Raw genomic sequence first — 17198 nt, forward strand, 5'->3', positions numbered from 1 at the left:
GCGTCTGTGCGACGATATTTGCACTTGTGGATTCGGATGTTGCTGTGGCTCACGTTCTCAAGTTGTTGTTGTTGTACGTTATTTGTCGGCTAGAGATTTCCCATGAGTGCACCAGACACTGCTCCGAGAGTGTGAGTGGGATATCCCGACATCTGGGTGAAAGGGTCGAGTGTTGTTAGCATCTGAGCGACGGGAGAAACTGAATGTCCAAATGAATCGGCAGATAGATGCATTCACGATTCTATGAGGAAAGAGCGAGTATCAGCACTTGCCGCCGGTCCAAAGTCATGCAATTGGCTGTTGCGTCCAAGTCTGGTTGACCCTTGGAGGACAAGGTACCTGTAGGCATGTTACCTGCTCTTGCTGCTGTAGGTCGTCACTCCCACGGAATCCCCCACGTTATTATTCACCACGGGTACTTTCGCTTCCTCGATACTTCCCTCATTGTCCTTCTTGCTTCTTGATCAATCCTTTGCGACATTTCTCGGTGGATGTTGAGGCAAGCCTTCAGCCTAGCTTTACCTTCTGAAGTGGCTCTCCTCCCAGCGTTTGGGGCTTGTGGTGCAGCATCGCCGAGCTCCAGTGCCTGGGATCTCGATCGATGATCCACTCGAAAAGGGCCAACCTCACCACAGCCATTCACTCTGGCCGAGCTAACGGGCACGCCCCCCCCCAATGCAAGACCTAATGGTCCCTATTTACCAATTGACCTGGCTCGAGCGGACATGCCTCCGAAGACCATAACTAACACGGTTACCATGCCATACGCCCTGGTTGAAGTCAAAGCCCAACTCACAGACAACGGGTCGGCTGCTTCATTCCTATCCGCATCCTAGCCGGCCCCTGCCTGGTTCTTGGTTCCGGTTCTGTTTTTGTGTTGTGCAGTCTTGTTCTTGCTTGATCCCATGAGCAAAGCCCAACCGAGACGGGTCCGAATATTACGACATTACCTCGCACCATCCTCTCATCAGTTGCTTATTTACTCCCTTCTTTCCTCTCCCCCTAAATACCGCTGTCGATAATCTTTATCACATGGGATTCGAGGATCCGCGGTTTAGTCTTCAGCTCTCTCTCTGTATTGCGAAGCATTGAAGGCTGACAGCAATAACCGTCGAGCCGCCCTCGGTTCTCGCCAGAGCTTGAGGTTCTAGAACAGCGAAAACAGCGCGGGATCTTCAACGCTGGTGGCCAGAGCTTGGCTACTCCCATCTACAAACAGTATGTTCATCTCTGACGGCGCTGAAACAACGTCATCTGTCGATGCCGGCCGGGTTGACACGGTCGCAGTTTGATTGTTAAATTATAACACCACTCATAGTTACTATCTATACTCTCAGAGGTGCGTAACGTGTCATACCATAAGACTCCCTGCCCCCTCCCACCGACAGGAATAACCCGAACGAACACCGGGGCGCCCCGGCACTCAGGAGCTTTGGACTGGCCTGTCAACGCTTCCGTCTCGTCCCACCCTCTTGCATCCGCTTGTCTACATGTAGCAAGCATCAATCAAGTCGAGAGAATTCACCCATTAAGGAGCTCAAGTTATGTATCTCCCAGCATGTTGTGAGTGCGGTTGGCTCGCAACACTTGGCAGAAAAAAGACAAATAGAATGCCCTGGAGTGCTGTTGCGTGGCAGCCCGCTGGGTGCGAATTCTTGGAGCGCTGATTCCCATGCTGCTGAGAGTTGCAATGAGCCGTGAGCCGTTTTAGTGGACGGTGAGCAAACAGCCAAACAAGCTGTTGGTTGTATTGGCACATGAAGGACCAGTTGACATCGAAGGAAACTCTATTTGGCCGCTCCACAGAGGCACCGGGAAGTCTGTCCCTTGTGGCAGGCTTAGGACATGCTCACCGATATCGACATTGTGCCGATGACATAGGTACAAATGTATTTGATACTGGGTCCCTGTGGATTGCCATTGATCGCTGGTAGGAAGTTGGTGGCGCCTCAAATGCTACTGGAGCCTGAGAACCTTTCCCCCACCTGCAACTCAGACACACGAGTTTCTTCCTCCGTTTCCAGCCAGACCGCAAAGCTTCCCTCTCTTTGACTCAACTTTCTTCCCGATTTGATCTTCCTCACCCGTGTCACCCCGAGACTGCACCGGCATCAGTGAACCGCAGTCACATCGTCATTACTGACAACTTGCCAGTCTTTTTGTTCGGCCAATACAGCGACCGACACCAGGGCCTCGCCAAACCCGCCGTCTGGCTTGCCCCGCTCGTCCATCTGCGCTGCGACAAGATTTCCTCCAGTCACGAGCAAATTGCTGGCTGCCGCAGGTAAACCTGGGGACACAGCATTTCGTACAAACCGCGCACACGGCTGAAATTGATCGGCCGATTATCCAGGCGCAGGGGATAGTCACAACCTACCACTTGTGTTCCGGGCATCGGAGCGACGTTGTTTTCCTTTTCATAACCACCCCGCCATTTCGAGGTCCAAGACACAATAGGTGTTCTAACCGCAGCAATGGCTGAATTCGTACGCGCCCAAATCTTCGGCACGACTTTCGAAATCACGTCCAGGTAGGGGAAAGCCTCTCAAAAACAGTTCGGTATTTCAAAGGCGGTTCAATCTGCTGTATACTGACTGGTATCGTAGATACTCCGACCTCCAGCCTGTGGGCATGGGAGCATTCGGTCTGGTTTGGTACGCACACTGATTATGCCATGCAGCCATGATGTACACTTAGCTGACTCAATGGCCGCCAATAGCTCTGCCCGGGATCAACTCACAAATCAAAATGTTGCTGTCAAGAAGATTATGAAGCCATTCAGCACCCCGGTCCTCGCCAAGCGAACGTACAGAGAGTTGAAGTTGTTGAAGCACCTCAAGCACGAAAATGTATGCCAGTCCTGAATACCATAGCTTCCAGCCTTGTATTTCCTGATGCTAACTTATTGACCTCCAGGTTATTTCTCTGAGTGATATTTTTATTTCCCCATTAGAGGATATGTATGCGTATTCTTTAGGAGCTGTTTTAATAGACATACTAACCTTTTATGCAGCTACTTTGTCACCGAACTCCTCGGAACAGACCTACATCGACTTTTGACCTCGCGACCGCTAGAGAAGCAGTTTATTCAGTACTTTTTGTATCAAATCATGGTATGTAACCAAGCGTCGTCGAGTTTCCCACAGCTAGACTGACAGCTTACGCACAGCGAGGCTTGAAATATGTCCATTCGGCCGGCGTCGTACACCGTGATTTGAAGCCTAGCAACATTCTGGTCAATGAAAACTGCGACTTGAAAATCTGTGACTTTGGTCTTGCCCGAATCCAGGACCCTCAAATGACTGGATACGTCTCGACGCGATACTACCGAGCTCCTGAAATCATGCTCACGTGGCAGAAATATGATGTCGAAGTAGACATCTGGAGTGCAGGCTGCATTTTTGCTGAGATGCTGGAGGGCAAACCGCTATTCCCCGGCAAAGATCACGTCAACCAGTTCTCCATCATCACCGAGCTCTTGGGCACCCCTCCTGACGACGTTATCAACACAATTGCTAGCGAAAATGTGAGCTTTATGCCTTGAACTTTTGCCGGCCACACTGTCTACAATGGTACTAATGTTTTTTAATATAGACGCTAAGATTCGTCAAATCTTTACCCAAGCGAGAACGCCAACCCTTGAAGAACAAGTTCAAGAACGCCGACGCCCCAGGTAAGAGTTGCTTCCATGACGAGAGCCGTTTTGATACGGGATACCTAATCCGGTGCCATAGCAATCGATTTACTCGAGAAAATGCTCGTATTCGACCCCAAGAAGCGGATTACGGCTACCGAAGCTCTTGCACACGAATACCTTGCCCCGTACCATGACCCAACAGACGAGCCGGTAGCTGAAGAGAAGTTCGATTGGAGCTTTAATGATGCAGATCTACCCGTTGACACGTGGAAGATCATGATGTACGTAGCTATTCACTCTGCTTACAAGTATTGTTGCCTAACCCGTGTTGCAGGTATTCTGAAATTCTTGACTACCACAACGTGGAGGCTGGTGTCGCCGCTATGGAGAGTCAAGAGTTCAACGGGCAATAAATCAGTAAATCAAGCGATTTGTATACGCCAGCATGGAGAAGCGAATGGTTGGATACCTTGGGTCAGACAACGTCATACGACAGTCATTTAGTGCAAAGACGGTGCTTGGAGCGCAATCACATTACCAATACAGAATACACGCTGGCAAACGTATGAAGGAGTGCGGGAAATGAACAGAGGCTGGATGTGTGCATGTGAGGCTTCGGAGAGGTGTCGTTAATATCAAGTCATGGCGTTTGGGAGACTGGTGGGTCGGGGGTACTCATATTTTAACATCCTCTTCTTTATACAAGGTCCCCGGAATTGCGGAAGCCCAATAGCACGGAGTTCTGCGGGAATGAAATGGTCATCATTAGGGCCTTCGCCCCAACCGTCATGATGCAGCATGTCTACCGTACGTAGGAAGTATTGGATCAGCCCAGATATCACCCAGATTGTGCAGTTCTCTGTTACGCTTACTGTCATGTATTTGGATGTGGAAGGTGGCTTATACTTGGCTGTGGCTAAATATATATTTCTACAAGCTGCACGGGAAGCAATTACACGGGCACTTTTTTTGAAACAGAGAATCGATTGGTATCAATTTGTATCAACATCTATTCAAAGTTGCAACTGTGAGCAAAAAGTCCTTACTGATTATGAGGCTGATAGAGACAGCTTCTCAATGCGCTCCGATCCATTATGCAGGATTGCTTCTCGGCTTGAATCAACGCCAACCGGAAGCCTTTCTTTCGTCGTGAATGCCAGTCTATTCATGTATAAGTGATGCCCTATTCCCACATGTATCGGGTTTATTTCTCCCCCAAAAGCCCTTCAAGCTCCTCCATTTCCCCACTATGGTAGACCATGTCATAAAATTGGCCTTTTGCGTCGTAGAGTTCCTTGGGGGAGCCGTATCTAGATGAAAAAAAGGTACGCAGGTTAGCAACGGCGTAACTTGGTGATGGTGAAGGAATATCAAAAGCTTACTCTAGGACTCTGCCGGCGCTCATGACAACCACCTTGTCGTAGTCAATGATGGTTCGAAGACGGTGGGCAATAGTGACGAGGGTGCGATTGTAATCAGCTGCCTCGAGGTCTTCACGGAGGATTTGCTGGATTCCACGATCGGTCTCGTAGTCCATGCTGGCGGTTGCTTCGTCCAGGAGCATTAGTTTGCTCTTGCGGATTAAGGCGCGGCACAGGGAGAGGACCTGGCGCTGGCCATGAGAGAAGTTCTCTCCGCGGGCGTCTACCTCAGTCGACAGCGTGATGGCCTGGGCGTGCCCACGGATGGCGGAATCGGCGTCATTATCGTCTTCTTCAGTGACACTGCCGGAGAAGGAGGCGATGCCTTTGCATTTGTCGAGAGCTGCTTCAAGCTGCTCTCGTGGAACTCGGCCGGTTGGATCAAGATTGGACTCTACGGATCCATTGAACAGGACCGCTTCCTGGGGGATGATGGTGAGACTTTCACGAAGACGGGTGCGAGGCAGTTTTGTGATGTCCACGCCATCGAATAAGATCTCACCCGATACAATCTCGGTGAATCGAAGTAGTGATAGTACGAGCTGCCATCTGTCAGCACAGAATGCTTCTGATTAACGGTTTCTGGAGACCTTAACGAACAGTGCTCTTGCCAGATCCAGTCCGTCCTACCACGGCAACCCGTTCTCCGGCGTTGAACTTGAGGTTGATATTGCTGAGAATGTCAGGGCCATCAGGGTCATAGCGGATTGTCACGTTTCGAAACTCAACCTCCCCGGACCGGGGCCAGTTCTTGGGAATAACGTGAGTCTCGTCATCAGCATACTGGCCTTCACCTTCATCTGGATAAGGCTTGTCATTTTTGTCCTCGGGCTCCAGCTTCACGTATTCCTTTACTCGGTGGAACTACACTTCCAGTTAGCTAGGCTTCTGCGCAGCGATTCTGATGCCTTTTGGATCTTGTAACGTACGCTTTGCATCTCAACTTCGAGGTCGTTCATAGCTCGGACCATGTAGAGAACAGTATTGCTGAGATCATTGGCATTGGTTAGAGAGAAGCCAACCAAACCCGCGCTAACAATGCCAGCCTTGGAAATGGCAATTATGCCAGCAAAGAGTGAAACAAGTGACGTGACAAAATCTATCCTAACACCGACCCATCGGTTGCAATTATAGTTTGCCTCGGCCGTCGCAGACCAAACACGGAGCTTGTCAGCAAGGTCAAATCTAAATCCCTGGGCCTTGTCCTTTCTAGCTCGAATAATGGCAAGGCCAGAAAGGGTGTCAGCAAACTGAGAGAATACAGGAGACTGAGATGATGATGTGAGGCGCTTAATGACGACGGCGGTTCGCGTGTACATTTCTCCAATCAACACACCGATAAAGCAGGTGATGAGCCCGGGAACCATGAAAATGGGCATGATGGAGCTGACAGCACCCAGTCGGAAGAAGAGCATCATGAAGATGTCCATGATTTGACGAACCATGCCGCTAAGATTGCCATCAATTGATGCCATATCGCCAGAGAATCGGTTGGTGATGCGACCCACTGGGATGGTCTTAAACCAAGACAGGGGAACACTCATGATGCTTCGAATAAAATCATTATGTAGACGTCTTGCGGCACGCCAGCCGCCCCATTCAAACGTGATGACAATACAGCCGAAGGCGATGATCTCGAGAAAAATGAAGGCGGCAAAGATACCCAGGTAATACACAACATCTACCGGCCCGCCCTTATCGTATGCTTCAACCCAAATGGACAACCAGAAATTGGCACCGAAATAAAAAATGTTGGCCAGAAACAGGCCAAGTGTGCAGGCAACAGCGAAAGATGGGTGACCAAAGTATCCCAGATATCCAATCACGGTCCATCTGTTAACTTTTCCCGATGCCTTTGCTTCCTGGTCGACGATGTCCTTGACGGGGACGTCCTGGGCAACCTTGTTGGGGTCATTCAAAGCGTCTGATGTAGCTTGCAGATCCGGTTCAGGAGGTGTTTCCACCTCAGTTTCGCTGCTGTCATCAGCATCGCCTCCGAGGACCTCAGCAATCTTAATCGGTCGGCGCACGACACCGATGTTGGGCTCAGCCGCCTTGACCTGGCCCTTTTCGAGCAAGATGGAGAGATCGGCTTGAGCAGCGATCCACGGAACTTGCGTAACGAGAACCACAGTGCGGCCCTTTAGCAAGTCGCCACAGAAGCAATGTTTCCAGACACCAGCAGAAGTCTTTGCGTCGAGGGCTGCGAAGATGTCGTCAAGCAGCAATAAGGGGGCCTTGGAGTAGAGAGCCCTGGCCAGAGCTACCCGTGCTTTTTGTCCACCAGACAAGGACGTTCCGTTCTCTCCAACTGATGTCCGATCCCCATCTGGTAGCTCGCGTAAATCTTCAGGAAGACAACATGCAGTCAGGACCCGGTCATATCGAGCTTTTTCCATTGGGCTACCGAAGAGAATATTGTCTTTGATCGTCTCATTTTGCAGCCACGATGTTTGTGAAGCGTAAGCAATGTCGGCCGGGACAGAGATGGAACCGCTCTCTAGATATGTCTCTCCCAAAATAGCAAGCATGAGGGTGGATTTGCCGCTTCCACTCTGGCCAGTAACGACATTCAGGCCGCCTTGGACAAAATCTAGTGAAATATCTTCGAGTCTGAAAATGGCCTTCTTATTCCTCCTGAAATATCCCTTCTCAATGCGGAGCGGACCCTCCGGGTATTGGACCAGTGGCACAGTGCTGGCAAAGTACTTGTCGAGTCGGCCAAAAGCAACGATAGCACCAGCAAAGCTTCGAGCAAAATAACTGGCCATCATGATGTTTCGACGGATGTTCTTAACAAGATACACTGTTGTGAAGGCCGTAGAAGCTGTCAACCGCTGCTTGTCGACTATGACATGCAGGCCAAACATGACTAGCAATGAAAGATAAGGGAAGATCTGTGTGATCTGGTTGATGAAAACTTGCAGAACAGATACTCCCCACAATGCCTTTTGTTCAAATGCACGGGATTCGACAATCTTTTCCGTGATCGGCTTCTCCCAGGCAAAGTATTTGATGGCTTTGATGGAAGCCAAATACTCCGTTACAAGAGAAATTCGCGAGTCCTGAGCCTTCCGAACCTTCTTTTGTGTGCGGTACATCCATTTGCCTAGAAGAAAGGAGATGGGTGTGGCGAGCACGAGGATAACGACTCCGACAATGGACACCCAGCCAAGCATTCGGTACAGACCGATAAAAGAAACGATGGTTCCAGCAGGAACACCCACCAGGATAATTATGACATCTCGTGCTTTGAAAATAGCCTCGACATCTGCAGCCATGAGGTTGGCCAATCGACCAGCCGAGGTCGCCTTGGTGCTGTTCTCTTTTTCCTTTTCTTTGTCGTCATCAAATTTGCCGGCAAAGGGATCATCTTCAAGTTCCATAGACTCCAAGGCTCTTTGGTACAGCTCTTGGGTCATGGCAGACTTGATACGAACAATGAGTCTAGTGGAAATGAAGACATATCCCTGGAACAGGATAGATCGACTCATGGGGCCGAAGAAGGTGAGCAGTAACCACACCCACGGCCTATACACGGCAGAGTTGGGATCGTCAAGGTACGCAAGCAGTTGGAACATGCCAAAAGGAGAGACGTTTTCGACAATATATGCAAGGCCAATCAAGATAGACATGAGGGCTAATTCTTTTCGCTGGAAGCGTAGCGTGGTCCACAAGGTGGACTTGGAGGCGGCTCTGGCCAGCTGAACTTGGCGAAGAAGATAGAGAGGCTCGTCATACCAGGCCAATTTTGGAATACCAGACATGTCGAGCTTGCCCCAGGTGCCTTTCCAGATGGTCGGAGTCAACCACTGGTAGGTGCAGTAGTAGTTGATCCAGCTGGTCTCTTCCTCCAGGGCGGGCTCGTCGGGCACATGGAAACCCGGGATCTCGTAGGCGAGCTGAGGTTGAATCCATTGACGAGGCGTACACATGGCAACAGCCAGGCCAAAGGAAAGGGCGCCTGTAGCTCCCATGACGCTGGCATCCTCGGTGCACTCAACGTCGATTTCGATGCAGGGAAGGAGCTGGGCGGTGATCAAGATGGCCAATTCAGCAACAATAATCAGGTTGACGTGGTAGAGAGCTTCTTGACGCCACGGGGCCTTCGTGACTAGACGAGTCAATCCAAGGGCGAAGGTGTATGCGACAAGAATCACGTTGAGCACGTGAGCGTCCCCTTGGAAAAACGCGACGGCGAGGAAGGCGAGCGCCGCGGCTCGAGCCATCTGCGACAACACCTCATAGCCCCATCGAAGACCAGACGCTCTGGACTTTACGGCATGGTGTGAGAGGCCACGTTTTGAGCGTCGTCTGATCAAGTGCAGCACGATGAACAGACAAGATGTGGCGAGAACAATGGCTTGCGGGATGCCAGAGCGAGCGGCGCTCGAGGCCTCAACGATCCAAGGTACCTGAGAAGCGGCAGACGCGAGGCTACGAATTGTCAGCGACAAACGACTGAATTGGCTAAATTGGAAGATAGATTGGCGTTGCGCAGACACAAAGTGCTTGAGCATATTGAAATTGGTCCGTACCGACTCGGAAACTTTTGGTGGTTATCACCGAGCACAACGCGGTTGCGCATAGGAGAGAACTCATAGTCGCGGAACCTGTCTATCACCACGTTCATGGCTGCGACAATAAGGTCCGAGGCCGACGCGAGGATGAGCAAACGGGCGATGAGTCCTCGGCGAAACCACCAGACAAATAGTCAAGCGGGAGGATGGGCTCTGAATGCTGAGGTGCGTTGCAACTTGTCTCGGCCGTCACTTCCTCGGGCCAACAAGCAACCAACATCACCCCCAGCAGCCCGCAAGGATCATCCAAGTCGCCCGGCGGCGTGATGGCGGTTGCCGGAACCCACCTGGGGCTTGTCTCCAGCCCTGTTTCCAGAAGTGGTAGCGGGCGACTAGGTTCGTGAGCCTCAATCGAGCCGCCAATCCGAGATCTCGAGCAGTCGTCGGCAAAGGTGTTGATCCACCAAGTCCTTGGATGAGACTGCGCGTGCTTGCGGAGATGTGAGGAGTTGAAGGTTCCACGACAAGTGGTGACACAAACATGGTGGCAACCAGGGCAGGCTGAACCGGTTGACTGGGAAAGCTGATGGCTGATCAAGGTTGAAGGGAGACCTCTGATTGACCACATGAGCGACGAGAACACGATACAGATGCCGTAACAAAGACGAAAGCAAATAAGTTCAAGGATGAGCCGCACCCTCAAAGTTGGCACAATTCCAGAGGCGTCTCGAGTTGCTCGAAAGGGCTTGTCAAACGTTTTTACCAGGGCGGTTGCTGCCTCGTCTCACCGGTTTAGACGGCATCAACCTAATGTATGGAGTATTTCGGGCGAACCATAATAGCAGTCTGGCACTCCGATTGAGTCATGACAACCCGAACGACGCATGCAGGCTTGGTCTCTGTCACAAGGACATCCGGCAAGGTGCAAAACGACGCTTGCACTAGTTGCTTGGAAAACCTGCCCATGGCAGACAACTGACTATCGGAAATCAAGACCTCGGAAGGCAGACCTAACGCTCCATCGATTTCGATTGGCAACCTTTGTCGGGCTGAGTGCAGAATGATAGGCCAGACTGCCTGCAAGTCGACCAACATGATCCAATTACTGTGTCATGATTTGCCAGTAGATGGCACCCATGTCTTATGTTGTCGGTCAAGACGGGCTTCGCTGTCTATCGCGATATTAGGCACCGAACACTCTCCCCTGCTCCGTTTGGATGGATTCTCCGCTCTGCATTTAGCATTGGCTCTACCAGAGATCTCGGGTTGTCTTTAGAAACCGACATACTTGACTATTACTATCCCAGCTGTGGAGTTATCTTGAACACACGGAAGGCCATGCTGGTACGGTCCTGACCCTGGTACTGTACCCATGGGGAACCAACACGGTTGGACTGTGATACCTTTGTCGAGCTAAGGACGAGCGAATTACCATCATGTTTATACCTTGTTTTAAAGCATAGGAACATGGTTTCAATACTTGGTTAGTAAGTTTTGCAGTCGTGTGTTTATTCTTTCCGCCCGAGAGCTGCGATTGCAACGCTAACCGTCAATCAGACTCGGCAGAGATTCATCAGAGGGACAAACCTGGCTCTGGACTTGGTTTACTCACCAGCCCGCTTTCAAACAACCTAGTCACGGCCCGGTGGCAGTGGTGGCAGTGCCAGTCGCCGGTGAGCGCCAATGTTTGCCCTAAAGGGAAGGTCGGCGTTCAAAAGGCTGTTTGGCCGACGGGGCTTTTGTGAAGTTGCCAACCGACTCGTTTTGAGGACCCGTCGTAAGGTGCTTTTGATACTTCGGGTCTACTTTTGGTGATATATCAACAAACAGAGCGCTGCGTTCTCAGTGTGGCTCCAGAAGAGTGAACGGCATGCGGTGTATGTGCCAATCGCGCAAGCAAATGCCTAGTATCTGCTGCCATCTCGTAGCATGATATGTGATGAACAACCGCCTTTGTCAAGTCAAATACCTTGGCCACTGAAGGTCGTGGTTGCTCAATGAGTTGCAAAACGTTGTATGAGCGAACTATGTGCAGAATGTGCAAACATGAGAGACTCACGCCTTAGAAAAGCAAAGACGACCACGTCCTCGAAACTTCTTTCGTCTTAAACGCTCGACAGTGGTAATTTACCCACATGCAAGCACAGGCACAAAAAAGAGGGGAACATACATGCACAGGAGACAACGTCGCAGGATGCCATCTCTTTTAAGTGGAAGAGGCCAACACCTCATCATTTTGTACTTATATTTGCAAATACTGATATCTCAACATGCCGTAGCTAACCATACCAGCAGACTCACACACAGCAAACCGACTTTTCTCAACATGTAGCACTGCAGAAACTACCGAGTTACCCAAACACACCAGTGATCACTTAATTCTCTTCAGTGCATTACTCGAAATAATCCTCTCGCCATATCCATTCACCGCAATGGAGATCATGGCCCTCGCAACCTCATCAACGCCGATCCCCGAATAGAGCTTCCCAACTAAGCGCTCAATCGTGCCCGCACCAGTATCATGTATCCCGCTTGGTCGCGGACAATATACCTCAAAATGATCCGGGTGAGCGTCCTGTATCTCAAACAGACCCCTTTCAGCTTGGCCCTACACATCAATCAGCATTTGTCTTTCCACCGGCCAACTTGTCACGTCGAACGTGTTTAAAAAGGAAGGAAAAAGCAAGAGGAAGGGGGAAACCTTTATCTGCCGCGAATCATTCAAGAAGGACAGCCGTTTATCCTGATCCCACTCCGTCATCATACCGCTGCAAAACACAAACCGAAACTTGCGGCCTTGCTTCAAATGAGGCGCGACATGGTCTGCGAACACTGTGGCCGCGGCGAGGGTGGAAGTGACGTTGGCGAGTTTGCAAGCTTCCACGGATGAGAATTTCTGCACCAAGCCACCAATGGCCCTGCATGAATGTCAGTCTCCCCCGCGAGTATCGATGGAGGGGATGGGAACCTGGTGCACGAGCTTTGGCGGGGGACATACCACAGACACGCTTCCGCGTCGGAAATCTGGTCTAGCAGACCCGCAGGATATGACGTGAAGTCGTCGTGCCGTATGGCTGTGACCTCGGCTCTTGTGCCGATTTGATTGGGGAGTTGCTTCCGGGAGAGCGTGTATATGTGGGTGATTTGGGATGATGATATACACTGTTCCAGAAGATGACGACCTACAAGGCCAGTTGCGCCGGCTACAATGACCTTCATTGCGGGTGTTTGGTGGAGGTTTGGCCGGTGGTGGCCAAGATGCGGCGAGGGCTTATTCGGGCGTCTTGCATCGGGCTGCCGGTGTGTTGCAACAGCCAGGTGCCGTTTGTCGATACTAAGAGGACAAGCGATTCAGGATACCTAACAATGAACAGCATATATCTTGAGAATATTCTATTCTAGCGCCCATGTCAAAGTGGCTCATGTCAGGGGCTACCATTTGCAGCTCGGCCCTTCACGCAGCCCAGCAAAGCTGTACATGAGGTTCTGGCACCAATCTTCCATTGCAACAAGGTCAGGTACTGAACCGGAAACGGGGAGTTCAGTCATGGAAAAGGGCCTTTGACATGCTATCGGGCTGTCTGTGTTGAAACTTGACGGAACAAGCATTCAACAAGCCAACGTCATCGGACAATACATTCCAAAACAGAGAGGCATGAGATGGTAAACGAAGAATATAGCCTCCCCAGGCCGTTTCTCGGTCAACATCTTATTCCGCACCACCGACCTACAATTCCAACTTGGAGCGCAGATAATACACCATGAACGCACGGAGATACGTTGGCCGCTAGCAAGGTTACCGATTCAAAAAACCACCAAAGAATTAGCAGGTAAAAATAGACACCGTCTGTTGGTTTCATCTCATCCCAGAGTGATATATATATACATGCATCGTCGCATAGTCCTACTCATTTGTTGATATATTAGTTGACAACTCAACGCCAACAAGTTCCACTCCCTCTAGCTTTACCCTTTTTTTATATTCACAGGATACATCCTGCTTCCAGCCCCAAAGTCAGCATGCCCTGCGTCCCCTCCGACATGTCTCACAACCTCCCCTCCCAAGCGCCAGGCATCCTCAAGCCGTCCCGTCGTGCGCGACGCAAACGGCCGTCGCGTAATCCCCATCGTGGCTAATCGACACCAAAGCACAGGCATCCTCCGCGTCTCCCGCGCCGGCCCTGATCCTCGCCACGGGCGGTCCGCTCCCCAGCGTGTCCCCCCGCCCGCCGGCCCTCCGCTCGATTATGACATCGTGGAAGGTGAGTCTCCGGCGCCAATGCGCCTTGATGGCGGCCTCCTTGGCGGCAAACCTAGAAACCGCCATCAGTCCCCCCTTCTCGTCCTCAGCGGGAAAGCGGGCACAATGCCCCAAACGTACCGTCCTGCCACAAACGCAGCCGTCTTCCACAGCTCCGTGCCTCTGATGCCGCCGTCTGCGTGGCAGGTGTCCCCTTTCGGACAGGCCGCCGACCAGTTCAGCCGCGCGTCATGGCGGGCAACTTCCTCGGGGGCAAGGACGCGGTTGATGAAGCGCGTGCGGCGCGGGCCGCATAGGATGCTGTATATGCGTGAGATTTGGCATATGTCGGTGCCGATGTGAATGGGAAAGGGGAAGGGACGGATTGGGGGGGCCATGGGTGCCCGGCATGGGTCATTTGCATCATGGTGAATTGCATCGTCGAGCGGGCCGCGTTGTTGCGTGCACAAGTTTTGGGTGGTGCTCGGCCTTATCGATAAGTACGCGGCCGTGGGCGACGCAAAAGATACAAATTACGTCATTGGGAGCCACCAGCTGCAACATGCCGTCAGTCATATCTCACGGAGGAAATGCTCCCCCATTATCCCAAGTCTCATCATGATGCAACTCATACGCATTTCACTATTAAGGTCTCGGCTTGACATATGTAACCCCATCGCGTCAAGCTCTTTTGCCTAAACGCCTCATATTATTTTCATTTGTACCACATATTATCACACCAGCATGTAAAAGACGTGAACGAATTGCCCCGACCCTCGTAGACACGTACACACATTACCAAATCAGTAAAAACCCAAAGCACCGTGGTAGACTAAACATTCTGAGGAAGGTCCAAAGAAAAGTGAATTTCAATAAGAATGATGGCGAGAAAAAAAAAGGTAAAGCAAGCTGTCCACAATTTCGTTGGACGGTATAGTTCGCCGTCGGCTGTTTGCCCGTATTTTCCGCAGACCAATGTTACTCATGGAGCAGAGGAGCCCGTTCAGCATCACGGGCAGGCTGTGCCTCGCGACGCCACAGATAGTCTCTGCCTGTCCAAGCTGGCACAGCAACCGTCACTGTAGCGAGGAACAGGATGGCCATGATGACAAAAGCAAAGATCCACTGGAGGGAAATGATCTGGCGCTCGAATTGAGCGACTCCAATGGCGGCAGTCAGGAGACTGAGCCAAAATCCCATGGTATAGTCCTGCAGTGTTTTACAGATGTCAGGTTGTTCGTTCTCCCCGGCTGTTCGTCACAAAAAGGGCGAGCAAAACAGAAGAGGGGAAGGGGGAAGAGGTGAGGAGTGATGAAAAGACGCACCTTGAAGGCAACAATAAAGAAGCCGCCGTAGCCCAGGATGGCCCAGATGAAGATGTTGCCAAAGACCCTGGCGACCAGATTGCGCGGGTGGTAGACCATCATGGCGCCGTTCCAAAAGAGGGCGACAAAGGTCCAGGCCAGGGGCCCCGAGGCGACGGGGGCGTGGATGAAGCGCGGCGACGTGTTGTGGCGGAAGTACAAGGTCGACAGGTTGAAGAAGTTGATGACGAGCATGACCTCGGCCCAGATGAAGTGCGAGCGGACAAAGAGCATGATAAAGGCAAAGTGGAAGAGGTTGTTGACGATGAAATGGCTGCCGACGCTGGCGGCGTAGTTGACGGTTTCGGGGGTGCGCGAGAAGAGGTGCGTGATGTAGCCAAACTGGAGGATAAAGAGGACGATCCTGACGGCGTGTTAGAGACGGGGAGAAGGAAACACAATGGGAGGCACAAACCAGAAGATGTCGCCGAGGACGGGGTTCATGGTGAAGGCGGTGCGGATCAAGTTGTTCTGGTCCCAGATGCGGCGGCGGATGTTGTAGCCATCCTTGGGCTCGTTGACGGCGTAGTAGACGGTCACGATGACGGACAGCAGCCAGGTGAGGAGGGTGAGAAGCTTGTAGGTGAGGATGGAGCCGGAGCTGTGAGTCTCGCGGCGGCTAAAGGGGTTCCCTGACCGTGTCAGTATTGCGTGCGAAGTTGATGATGTTCATGTCATCTCGAGCGATGCTGTCCCATCAACTCACAAGCATTCCAGTTCGCCATTGTGAAGAAGAAGTCTCAAAAATTCTTTAATTTTTCTCCCCTCTTAAAATAAACGAATAAAATCAAGACTTTTGGTATGTGTATGGTGCCAATCAGAACAGCGGCCGGATTTCAGCTCTCGTCATTTACGATCCTCGCGGGGAAGAGGAGAATATGCCAAGAATGAATGGTGGGAGCAAGCAAGCACAGGAGGAATAGGCCAGGGCGGGCAGCAAAGCTTGTATTTATTCAAGGCGAAGCGGGGTTACAAAGTTGACTCTTGTAGCAAAGTATCTTTTTTTTTTTTTTTTTTTTTTTTTTGCCCTTTTTTATTTTAAAACAAGCAGCAGCATCGGCAGATTCATCAATGACGCCAGTGATTGGGGTGACACCGAGGTGCCGGAAGACCAGAAGGGGGGAAGGCAGCATTTCTGGCTTCTGCATCTGGACTATCGGCTCCATGGACAAGCCTACCAAAGTACACATTACTTATCCGTGTGCCTTTGGCACGAGGACCTGCAGGGCATGCACAAGTACCCAGGTACCTAGGTCCTTGACCTCTGCGCAGTACCAGGCTGCCCAGGTGGCCAGCTGACCATGCAGTCCGTCAAACCAGCAAGCACGGCGGCGCCACACACCATCCTGTTCATGGTGCCATGCTGTCATGGCCATGGTCGTAGTAGTACCATCTTCTCCAACGGCGAACCATCGACGGGCGACGGCCAAAACAAGGCTTACGCGGTGGCGAGCGGGCCTGAGCGCTCTGCGAGTCTGTTGGCTATGAGAAGGAGACAAAATGCACGTCTCACCCGTCGTCGACAACGACTAACTGAGACTCCAACGAGGACGCGTCTTCCATTTTCTCCGATATGACAAAATCGAGAAAACACCTCGGCAGCTCATCATCAAGCACGATTCACGCCCGGCTGCATCAGCATCAAAGCAAAATCCAATTTCCTCGGCCCAGGAAAAGACACGCTGCACCCTCCATGTTGTCGAGGCAATCCGCAATACGTCACCACTTTTTGTCGACCACTCTTGTACACACTGCTTGGCTGCGTGCCTTGCCCAGCTGGCTCTCCATACACGCGGGGTACGTTGCACGCGGCACCCGGGCACCTCACCCTCCCCACCTCGGTACTTGCTCGCAACAGTCTCCAACATTGAACTCAGTTTGACGGCGTGGAAAAACCTTGACAGCTCCATCCCTTTCAAGCATTGATTTAGGCCGTGGAACCCCCAGCTGCCATCCATCCATCCCCCAGGCAACTTTTCCTACCTGGCTTTGTTTTCACAGACAAGAGGTCAACGT

The 17198-nt window shown here is 51.5% G+C and overlaps 5 protein-coding genes across 6 annotated transcripts; 1 reads left to right on the plus strand and 4 right to left on the minus strand.

Annotated features, from left to right (window-relative positions):
• The first annotated feature begins 678 nt into the window (after window positions 1-678).
• HOG1_1 (MAPK protein hog1) lies at window positions 679-4614 on the plus strand. Its single transcript, XM_007816233.2, has 11 exons — window positions 679-1218; window positions 1319-1339; window positions 2155-2530; window positions 2607-2654; window positions 2720-2849; window positions 2917-2960; window positions 3014-3113; window positions 3170-3526; window positions 3595-3673; window positions 3735-3918; window positions 3972-4614. Exons 3-11 carry the CDS (start codon window positions 2475-2477, stop codon window positions 4048-4050), a joined length of 1077 nt encoding a protein of 358 aa, XP_007814424.1. The 5' UTR covers window positions 679-1218; window positions 1319-1339; window positions 2155-2474; the 3' UTR covers window positions 4051-4614.
• A 29-nt stretch (window positions 4615-4643) lies between these two features.
• J3458_002207 (uncharacterized protein) lies at window positions 4644-9536 on the minus strand. 2 transcript variants are annotated; one of them, XM_007816234.2, is made up of 4 exons: window positions 5988-9307; window positions 5659-5922; window positions 5020-5600; window positions 4644-4947 (listed from the first exon to the last, which is right to left on the minus strand). In XM_007816234.2, the coding sequence occupies exons 1-4, from the start codon at window positions 9285-9287 to the stop codon at window positions 4842-4844; spliced, it is 4251 nt and encodes a 1416-aa protein (XP_007814425.2). In that variant the 5' UTR covers window positions 9288-9307; the 3' UTR covers window positions 4644-4841. The 2 variants fall into 2 exon arrangements, with proteins under 2 accessions (XP_007814425.2, XP_065979073.1); XM_066117182.1 differs by having other exon boundaries at window positions 5020-5922; window positions 5988-9536.
• Window positions 9537-11949: 2413 nt separating this feature from the next.
• Window positions 11950-12797, minus strand: J3458_002208 (uncharacterized protein; the record flags this gene model as incomplete). Its single annotated transcript, XM_066117183.1, has 3 exons — window positions 11950-12186; window positions 12280-12496; window positions 12577-12797. 3 exons carry the CDS (start codon window positions 12795-12797, stop codon window positions 11950-11952), a joined length of 675 nt encoding a protein of 224 aa, XP_065979074.1.
• Window positions 12798-13656: 859 nt separating this feature from the next.
• On the minus strand, window positions 13657-14216 carry J3458_002209 (uncharacterized protein; the record flags this gene model as incomplete). The annotated part of the gene is made up of 2 exons (XM_007816236.2): window positions 13657-13891; window positions 13960-14216. The coding sequence occupies 2 exons, from the start codon at window positions 14214-14216 to the stop codon at window positions 13657-13659; spliced, it is 492 nt and encodes a 163-aa protein (XP_007814427.2).
• A 151-nt stretch (window positions 14217-14367) lies between these two features.
• On the minus strand, window positions 14368-16280 carry J3458_002210 (uncharacterized protein). Its single transcript, XM_007816237.2, has 4 exons — window positions 15889-16280; window positions 15598-15814; window positions 15144-15546; window positions 14368-15027 (listed from the first exon to the last, which is right to left on the minus strand). The coding sequence occupies exons 1-4, from the start codon at window positions 15905-15907 to the stop codon at window positions 14797-14799; spliced, it is 870 nt and encodes a 289-aa protein (XP_007814428.1). The 5' UTR covers window positions 15908-16280; the 3' UTR covers window positions 14368-14796.
• Window positions 16281-17198: the final 918 nt, after the last annotated feature.

The sequence above is a fragment of the Metarhizium acridum genome (genome assembly GCF_019434415.1).
Source record: "Metarhizium acridum strain ARSEF 324 chromosome Unknown scaffold_1, whole genome shotgun sequence".
NCBI classification, from domain to species: Eukaryota; Fungi; Ascomycota; class Sordariomycetes; order Hypocreales; family Clavicipitaceae; genus Metarhizium; species Metarhizium acridum.